The sequence below is a fragment of the Symphodus melops genome (genome assembly GCF_947650265.1).
Source record: "Symphodus melops genome assembly, chromosome: 4".
Lineage (NCBI taxonomy): Eukaryota > Metazoa > Chordata > Actinopteri > Labriformes > Labridae > Symphodus > Symphodus melops.
The window spans coordinates 17,335,108-17,345,727 of NC_136694.1; the positions used below are offsets into that span (position 1 = coordinate 17,335,108).

Below are 10,620 nucleotides of genomic sequence, written 5' to 3' on the forward strand. Positions count from 1 at the left end.
TTAAACATAATTTAATTTTGTCCAACGCTGCTCTGATTTAAACCCTTTTTTCCCCATGTGTTATGAGCTGTCCAAAATTTGAAGTGAAGTGCACTTACCTGCAAGAGTTTCATCTCACTCCTGTCTGTTATATATACGTACGGTAAGGGTCGACTGGCAGCTTGGCACAAGGAACGAAAAAGGTTGATACTAAACATTCTGCCAAGTGATACGTCTGATACGTCTTAGCACAGCTTAAAACGTTTAAATGGTTATCTCATTGAGGTGTCCAACCATAACCAACAAATACTGAGGGAATAATCCTTTGATTATTTCAGGCAAGAGTTGGGAATTCTGGGAAATGGTCTGTGTTATCCTCCGGCGTGTCAATGTCTCTGCTGATGTACATCTCGTGCACCCTGCGGTTACGTTAGCTTGCGTGCGGTTGACGCATTAGTGTTTGTGTTGTGTGCGTGGCATGAATGTTGTGAAAGTAGGCTACATCTGTACGGACCGGCCAATCACAGATCACGGTCAAACAGCCATTTGAAGTTGATTCTGGTCATTCGCCGATCACTCGGTGCATCACCTGGCTCTGTCAAAGTTAAAGCATCTCAGTTTTTCAATGCATAAAGAAGTCTATAAGCTAGAATATCTACAGGTTACACAGCTGACTTAAAGTATAAAATAGGTAAAGATAGGATGAACTGAGAACAACACTTGGCCAAGTAACCTCGGTAGTACATTCCGGATATTTAACAAAATAAAAAAGAGGTTAATAAAAATAAATTAATATAGGTTTTGATAAATGGGTAACTACTGAGCCTCTGAAAGCTCGGGTAAAATAAAAATAAAAAGAACTGGGTGTGAACAGATTTTTCAAACCATTTTTTAATCTTATCCAGATCGTGGGCTCCTGAATAACAGCAGTGATTTGAAAAAAGCCAATGTGATCAGTAGTCACATGTCTATATTGATTCCACAGTCATGTCTGTTTTGGGGTTTTTTTTTCAAATAAGCTATGAGGATGTACGGTATTTAAATGGATATAAGCAGGCTCTCCTCTTGAAATGTCTATGGAACATGTCTTACAAGCTCCATCTTTCACAGAGACGACGGTGTAAGACGTCACTGCGGACATTTTCTTTTACGTTTGATCATTTAAACAAATTCGACATATACTAGCCTTAATAATTTACTTAAATCTGGCTTATTTCTTCTACAGTAAGAAGTCTCATACTATAGCTACAATTGTTGCTACGTCAGTTACCTTGTGACTGTACAGTATGTCTCTGGACTCAATTACCAGACAGCATGCTGTAAAGGAAATTCTGTAAGAATAAAATACTGTAAATTAAAGTGTATATGAATGAGGAGTCAAATCTGGAGAATTAAAAAAAAAAGAAGATAAAAAGACCACAAACGTTAAAACAAGCATGTCCTTGTCACACACACACTGTTTGGTCTCCGATTATGACTCAGCATTTTAGCATTAGCTGTGAACTACAGAAGACTACAGCGGCTTAGTGTTAACGACATGCAGGGAAGGTGTGAACACGTTAGCAAGTAGCACCAGTTTTTATATCTTGTGTGACTGTTGAGGGGACACAAACAGTGCAATCACATTTGAAAACTGGTAGAGGACAAAATGAAAACCAAATAGATAACTGAGCTAAATATCACCATGATGTCTGTGAGTTACAGTGAGACAATAAAATTAAATTAGGAGCCTTTTATATCGCAGCACAAATAAAATCATTGTTTTAAATCACATTGGAAATAACGTTATCTGATGATGGCGTCACATGATCAGTCATTTTTAGATTTATTATTGCATGTAAAAATAATTAACCATGTCACTTTCTTCCCAGGCATATACGAACAAGCATTTTTTTAAGTTAAAAAAATCCAACCAATTATGGTTTGATATTATCCAAGTGTAACATGGGAAAAAAATATTTAAAAAGGTGTACAGTATTTGTGTACATGACCTGTTGTGCTCTGCAGTCGACCTTTAAAAATAATCAATATTTCTATAAAACACTTCTAGATTTTTCAGCAGGAGACACATTGAGGATTTTGTTTAACTGAAAATGCAACTTGGTTACTCAGCTTTTAGACAAAATGAGACCACCTAATAAAACAAGCAGAGCATATTTATACACTTAAAAAAAAAAAAAAAGGGTGTCATGCACAAGGGGCAACAGATGAGTCAGAGAGATCACTTAAGCATGCAGGAGTGCAACAAAGCAGCAATTGCTCAAATAAAAAAAAAAGCAAATGCAGCACATTTTAAAAAGATCAGAGAGGCTTGTAGCAGCGACAACCATCAAAACTACCAAAGAGCTATTCTTTATATACTGTACTGTAAAATGTGTTATTTGACAAAAAATAAATGGCTGCATATTTAACAAAAGCCTGCGCTACCTGTGTGACAGACCTGAGCTGCTCTTCCCTGCTGTAATTAAACCACATGCGCCTTGAAGAGGGCCTACAGAGACACAAACTGTACACTACTTCCTCTATGCTGTGCTAAATCAACAGTATCCTCAATGTTGTGTCTCGTATAAACTGCTACATGTGTGTGCCAAAGTTCTTATCCTGTCGGAGATATTATAGAGGAAGCGACCAAATGCTTGTAGCGCATCCGAGACAATAAATGGGTGTTCAGACAACAGCTTCACCTCACTGTTTCCTGCAACACCTCTCCTCTCTGAAGACAGGAAAGAAGTATATGTGGATATTAGGAGAGGAAGGGACTAAAGACAGAAGTGTTTCTGGTGTTTATCTCACATGTGCCACCCAGTTAGTCTGCAGTGTGTCTCTGAAAGCAACGCTGACAACAGATTGTTAGCGCGAGGGAGCTAGTGCTACATAGCTTGTTTGTTTGTACGACATGTCAAAAAGGGGGAATTAGAGATGAAATATAAGGCTGATACAAAAATGAACAATTACTGAATTTTTGTTCTTGTAAATTTTCGTTTTTATAAATGATTTATTTATATAATTATTTTATGTAGTCATTTTAATGTTTCTGTCTACGTTACCTAAAATGGGACTATGGCTTTAAAACAGCATTCTTGCTGCTGTAACTATGACCTGCGACGCTTCTCCTTCTGGTCTCTATCAAATAAACAGGTTAGGGTCGCAGATGGCCTCGTGGATAAGTTGCACCCTGTGTCAGGAGGTAAAAGCCTTCAAAGCGGGCTGCCCAGGGTTCAAGTCCGACCTGTGGCTCCTTTCCTACATGTCATTCCTGACTCTCTCTCTCTCTCTCTGATTTCCAACACTATTAACTGTCCTAAAAAGCCCCCCAAATAAACATATAATAGTATTTTACTGCTTAGAAAAACAACACAAGACAAATCAATTTAGTAATGACATGTTTTGAAGAAAAGGAACACACAACCAAAGGGTTAGCTAGAACAACGGGACACACTGGAATGGTCCTTACATGCTGATGGTTTAGAAATGAAATGTCAGGCTGATAACTAGCATCTGTCAACATCTTTCTCGTAACACAGCAGACAATTTGGTCCCTTCATCTCTGCCTTTTGTTTCTCTAATCAAAAGCATCCAGCTCCATTGTAGATATTTTTTTGAAACAATAAAGCTATTTGAAGCCTTTCTAATCAAAATGATTCAGTGAAAGTAGAAGCAGATCAAATTGGAACAATTCCTTCAATTACTTCAACACCAAACAAGAACAGCAGCTGTCACAAGCACCTGCATGACACATTTTCAACCCTTCAGCAAAATCCTCAATAATCTAATTCAGAAAGATTTCAAATACAACAAGTACTGTTAGAGCACTTCCTCTGCTGACGGCTGAAGAGCATACTCATCTGATGTCAGTGCACTATCTGAGAGTATATACAGTAGGTGGATGAATGTGTTGTTACATCAAATAACAACGAGCTGAGATACAAAGTTCCTCAGTGTGTGCATGCTGGAAAGATGAGCAATACTGTGATTATGAGGAGGGTGCTTGTGTTTACATAAAGAGGAAATGTTGAGAATACCTCAGCAGTGACAAGTAAAAGGTCCTGACTGTGTGGACACAGCTCGTCTGGACCGGCGTGTGCCCTGAGTGTCCATTAAAAAGGATTATCAGTGCACAGTATGTGTCCCTCTCCAGCAGCTGAGGCGCCTCCTGAACGAGGAGGAACTAAAGATATACAATAGCCTAGACTCTGCCAGATCAACTGAGAAGACTCCAATTTGAAGTGACGAAAGAAGTTTTGAGAAAATAATTACAGATATGTACACACAAAGCCTTGCTGTGTTTGTAGACATTTATTGATACCCAGTGAATTTCCTTTGGGATCAATAAAGTATTAATTTATCCAGTGTACTCAAAAAGTCCCTGGTATGAGTCAACACTGGAGCCTACATTTCCCATAATCCAACCACAAGTTAATTTGCATAAATATAGAGGATACGTACAGTATCCTACAGTATTTCGGGGGTGGGCGCTTATAAGCTCTGCTTCAGCCCACTCCTTTTGAGCAGAATTTTAACTGTTCAAATAAACAAAACAAAAAAAAAAACATTTAAAAAAAAAAGTATGTTTACCATCGCACAATCACTTGATGTTGTCAAACATTATGGTATCATCACTTTGTCACACTGGATGAAACGTCTACAAAACCACAGAAAATCTCCAAATGCTGGGTAGTATAAATCATTCACAGTCTGTTTTCACTCAAGGTTTCTAAGACAGTGTCTTGAGATAACGTGTGTTGTGAATTGACTAAATAAATCTAATAAGTCGAAATAACCTTCTCTGTATCTATAACGTGACAATGTATGGAACTGTGAAAAAAAACAACAACCAATGAACTAACTAACTAATACATCTGATTGATTGATTGAAATAGTATGAGTAGTCCTACATGTTGAAAACAATTAATTGTCCTCATTGTCAAGCTAACGTTACCGTCTCTTTAATATTTTCCAATGGTCCTTTTCCATATTATCCCTCAGTGCCTATATATTGACTTTGTTGTGCCTTCTGGTAGACATCCAGAGTCCTCTCACAGTGACACAAGGGCCTCCTCAGGTCAAAACCAGCTGACACGGTCCAGGAGTTACCAAAGCTCCTGACAAAACACATACAGCTTATGTGAATGTGTTTATAGAGTTTACGTTTACGAGAAGAAGGGTCTTTAACAAGCAGCTCAGCCAGTTTCCTTTTATTTCCCATCAGTGTTATTGCGCTCTATCCAACATAAAAAGTAAATGAAAAAAAAGACCACGTACAGTATCTATCACATAGGAATAATTAACTCTCCTTAACTCTGTCAAGGAGATATAGTGATCTGGGTCAGGTTTAGAAAAAAGACTCTCCCTTTGATTGCATTAATCTCGTGATAAGTTTTATAAGTGCGTCAAGGAAAAACTAAGAGTGGGAGGCTTGCAGATTAAATAAGGCATAGTGATGAGAGAGAGTCTTCTTTGAGTGAGCCATTAGTAACTTTCCACACTACAGATGCATGCTAAATGCAAAACAATCCAACAGATTTATATTAGATTACAAACAGAACCGTTTTCACGCCGGATATTTCAAACTCGGTTAAAACTGTGTTTTTTATTTTCTAACCCCGGTCATCAGATAAACACAATCCAAACTCAGCTAAACCTCTAGTGAAGCTACTTTACTAATTCATCTTCTAATTTTAGAGCCTGTTTACAGCAGAGAGAGACAAACATGATGAATTCAACTTCAAAGTGTTGCGGGTGGATGGATGTACATTAACATGTATTCCAGCCTCTCTCAGCAGGTCCATTACATTAAGTGGACAGTTGTTGAAACACACAAAGCAACAAACACAGGGAGTGCCTTTCAAGATGCCGCTGTAGGGGAGGTATCAGTCGGCGGGTTTGTGTGCATCTCCATGACTGGGACTGTCTCTAGAGGGGAGATAACCTTGTCCCGGAACATGAGAGACCCACTGAAGAGACGAGCTGTGTGAGCGCCACTCAGATCAAACCGCTCTATTATCTAAGAATGGTGCAATCGTCTTAATGCACATGAGCCGACAGCTAGCATCTTGAGTGAGTATCTGAATGGGAAACACCATAGGACTGAACAACCTGCTTTACCTTTTACGTTTCATGATTCACAGCCGCGATCAAGAACTGATCCATCAAATCTCCAAATCACAACAAACGAGGGGTCTCGTGACACCTCGAATAAAGACCACACCATACTCTTCTGTTTTATCTTTCAGAGACACCTCATGTCATTCAACCACGAGTAAGTACTACTAGAACAACGTCCTTTAACAGGCAGAAGGCAAACTCATTGTCCATGTTATCTTTGCAGAGAAGGGTGGAAGGGGAGATACAGAAGAAGCAACATGTGCAGAAACAAACCCAAACAAAGAAACAGACAAGACAGGAGACACACTGATGCAAAATGATGTCTCCATTCAATTCTTTTTCCACAATGAACAAGAAAACATCAATTTCCTGATTTATTTTGGTACAATAACCTGTAAGATGCACTACTCAAGCCTTCAACACACTCATACTCTTTGTTCTATAATGCACCAGGCCTCTCCCCAGAGAATTAACCCTCCAGCCTGAGAACTGAGGGTCATGAGTTCTACTTCCTGTATGGGAGCTAAAAATAGCAGGTTCACCCAAAGAGGCATCTCAAAAAGAAGCTCTTCAAGTGTGTTGTTTTCCAGCAACTCTACATTAGAGCTCCCTCTCTCTCCCTCTCTCTCTCTCTCTCTCTCTCTCTCTCTCGCTCTCTCGCATCTACCTTTACCTCCGCAGACAGGCAAGCACACACAGCTATCAACACATGCATACACACACTCCATTAACATTGTCAAAGGCAGGCCTGTTTGAAGTCCTGAGGGCAGAGATATTGTGGTTGTCACCAAAGAAACACAGAATAACACATTCAGCAGAGCCTCTCAGTATAAACAGACAGCAGTTAGTGTGGTGATGTCAGCCCTCAGAAGTCCGCTCTGTGTGTCTCCTACCTCTGAACTTCTTGGGAGGGTTGTTGAGGTCCCCTGCGTCAGGCTGGACCACACAGCGGTCATCCACCAATCTATGGATACACACATTCAAGATATATTAGAACACACACACCTGCAGTAACCAATCACTCTTTGCTCATGCACTTGTATTTAGTGTACTTTAGCAGGAACAAGAACAGCATTTGTATTCATCTAATTATCTTCAAAGATGTTTTTCTTCAGGAATCATCTCCTCAGTAATTCTTTGAGTTTAACATGTTGGTCCACCAAAACAAACCTTCTGAACAGTTCATTGAGCTCTATGGTTGATATGAAGTTTAACGATGTCGTTGCTGGATATGGGACACAAATATGAATCATGCGTACAGAAAAAATGATTGTTAGCTTTACATGGATTTATGGATCTATTTGGGTATTTTTTTGTTTGAATGCAGTACTTTTTGGGTCAACAAATTCTAAACATGTTCCTTTGAAATCATTCAAACTACAAAATCCTCTCGTTTAAAGAGTAGTTGTTAGTATGATATGTCAGCCAAGACAAAGTTATAGTAAATCCAGCATTGCATTTCTTTTTGATAAAAGCAAAATAATAAATAATAATAATACATTGAAAGAAAAATGCATAAAAGTAAAATAATTCGAAAGAAATGAATTTGAACTCTGAGCTGCACAAACAAAGAGGTAGCAGCAACAACTGTCCGGTTTTCATCTTACAAATGTGAAAAAGAAGTGCTGGATTTGTTCTTTTAATCATCTCGTCTCAAATTGAGTCTGTCCTATTTCTGTTTTAAGAAAGCTGTGATCTTACTGTTTGTCATCTTTACTTGATAAAACATCAAACTGGTTTTGATTTTTGGAAATGTATTGCTATTTTACCTAATCTATCTGAGTGAGGGGTATCTCTCTGAGCCCTGAGAGTGTGATAAGTAATTGCCCCCATACACAGTGTGACCAAAAACCACCTGAATACACAACACCTTGTCATTTCCTATTCATATTGCAAGCTCTTGCATTTTTGTCCTCCACCCTCCACTATAATTAAATCATTCTGGATTAGGTGATCTGCATGTGGACAGGCTGGACTCTGGTGACATGCTTAGCTTTTACAAGTTATAATAACACTTGTCTGGACACAAGCCAAATCCTACATCCATTCCAGTCCTTTTCCTGGGGAATGTGTACAGTTGTCCAAACAGACCTGTCTGCTTGTCCAGTCTGGACACCTCGAGGAAAGACTTAGAAATAAGGAAACAAATGAATTATTTGTACTCGTTTAGTAGATACTAAACTGTATGTGTGTATAAATACACATAACTTGTTGATCTTTCCAAGACAGGTCATTCATTGACATTTTGTTAGATGTCAGACATTTTAGCAAACAGGACAAGTCTGGCTGAACTGCAAAGCAGCATTTTTAACATTTGTAACCTTTGATTTGCTAATGGACCCCTCTCCTGTTACCAAACAGTGGAAGAGAATGCTGCTCAGCTGGAGATACTATAATTCTCAAAGAGTTTCTCTCCCCTCAATATTCTCTGTTTAGTTTCTTCCTCTGAGGGCAGAGGATCTGGAGAAGGCTGCGGAGTTGTAGGTTGTGCGTGGAGAATATGGCGTCTTTCCAAAAACTGTCATGACAGTTTAGTGAATGCACTTGTATGTTTGTGTGCGAGTATGTGTGTGTGTGTGTGTGTGTGTGTGTGTGTGTGTGTGTGTGTGTGTGTGTGTGTGTGTGTGTTTGTGTGGGAAGCACTGGAACTCGAGAAAAGGCCACAATGTCTGTACAGTGACTCAGTCTTTGCTGCAGGTCATTCCATTTTTTATGAGCAGGGGTGGAGGTCCTGGACAGTGACAGTACTGACAGCCTTACTGATGCTCGATCCAATCAGCTGCACCGTCTTGCGACAACAAAACAAACAATTTCTCTTGTTGCCCTCAACATTTTAAGCAAAAGAGCATTTTCAAAGGTCAAACGCAACAATTCCAACTATGAGGTACAACTGATGGAGTTGCAGAACACAACATAATTGTGACTGTGTGGGTGAACACTGATGCTTGTAAGCAGTTAAACCAATATTGTTGTTGAGCACTGTGTACAGCATCACCTCATTGTTTCTCGGCCCTCCACGCCCACTTCTGCCACACTCTCACAAACAAACACACTTATCATTATCTGTGCATTTTCCTGCCCCTACATTTCCATTTCTTCCGGCACTATCAGCGGCGGAGTCATGCCCAAGGCCACAGGAGGACGAGTTCAAAAGGCCTCTAATCTGTTCCCCGAGCTTTGATGTTTAAGATAAATTGCAAGGATGTGTTTTTTTTCTCTCCCTTAATTACTTCATCCCAATCTGCCTCGAAACGATGGAAACTTTCAACCACTGAGATGGATGCACGTACCCCAGGGTGCTGATAAAACCGTTGGTGGATCCCTCTGCATACAGGGAACAGATGTCCCCAATATGCAAGAAGCTGGACATCTTATCCGACATGTTGACACACAAAGTGGACACCTACAGAGGAGAAAAAGATACAAATGAGTTGCTAATAAGAAATTAAAAAAAGGTTATCAGACATGTTACAATGCCAAAAGTTAAAAGAGGATGAGACGATTCCTAATTGTCATGATAATATTCAGCTAAATCTATATAGAATTTTTCTTCTTTATTTACAGCTACAGAGTACCCAGGTATGTGGAAGTGTCACTTTTGTTTAAAGACAGGCTTCCCCCTCTTCTGAAAGGACTCCACTACACTGACACTATACCCGCCTGTTACCTTGGATTTGCATACAAGCAGCAGGGAAATATCTGGGTTGATGAAACTGTAACCTGTTTGTTTAAAGCTTTCAACTAGACAGTTAATGATTCAGCTACAGGGAAGGTTTGTGCACCTGCAACAGGTCATCTGTGCCAAGGCTGCACGGAGCTGTGTGCAAGCAATGCAGGTCCACTCCACTCAGTGCATCTGCCTCTCACTTCAGTCGATTCATGATGGAAACTTAACCAGCGGGCCTTGACTGAATATTATTTGTGGGAAGCCTGAACTGAACTGCTACATGAATACTTTTTTTTGTTGTTACAGGTCTAAACTGCGTGTATAGATGCTTTTCTGAACACTTGATCAAACGAGTCGATCGTAAACTGTCATTTTCAGTCGCCATCCGCAATCACACTGTTTCACCGCAAACCGAAATAATCCTCATGCTTACCATTTTGCCAGTTTGTTTGTTTTTTGGGGGGTTCTAGTGTGTAACTGAATCAATCACAAGCTCTGCACATGAGCAATACGCATTATTCTAAACCATTAAAGACGACAAAACCAAACATTTGTTCCTCCCTTGAGAGAGAGGATAGCAAAGAGAAAAGAGGAGGATGGTGAAGTGAATAAGTTGTGCGCGCAACTTTACCTCGACTGTGATAAACGCTGGGGAGTTCAGCTCTCTCTGCAGCAGCTACGAGAGCATGACTACGGGTTTTCTTCTTCCGACGGGCCGAGGACGAGCTGCAGCCGTCAGCGACTCTTAATAATCCTGTTTATTTCTCCCTTTTTTTGACAGCTGTCTCACCTATCTGCGCCTCTTGGTGCTCCGGGGCTGCGTTCACTGAGGCAGGCAGCACACTGGTTGGTTGAGCTGCCTGGCTCAC

At 40.0% G+C, this 10,620-nt stretch overlaps 1 protein-coding gene across 5 annotated transcripts in view; it reads right to left on the bottom strand.

Moving 5' to 3' along the window:
* LOC306822187 (inositol 1,4,5-trisphosphate-gated calcium channel ITPR1) overlaps window positions 1–10,518 on the bottom strand; it is a 63,308-nt gene extending 52,790 nt beyond the window's left edge. For all 5 annotated transcript variants that reach the window (XM_079341013.1, XM_079341012.1, XM_079341011.1 and 2 more), the window contains exons 1-3: window positions 10,383–10,518; window positions 9,375–9,487; window positions 6,978–7,048 (exon numbers count right to left, since the gene is read on the bottom strand). In XM_079341013.1, coding sequence (XP_079197139.1) covers window positions 6,978–7,048; window positions 9,375–9,466 — 163 coding nt within the window. In that variant the 5' untranslated portion in view covers window positions 9,467–9,487; window positions 10,383–10,518. The remainder of the gene's footprint in view (window positions 1–6,977; window positions 7,049–9,374; window positions 9,488–10,382) is intronic.
* Window positions 10,519–10,620: the final 102 nt, after the last annotated feature.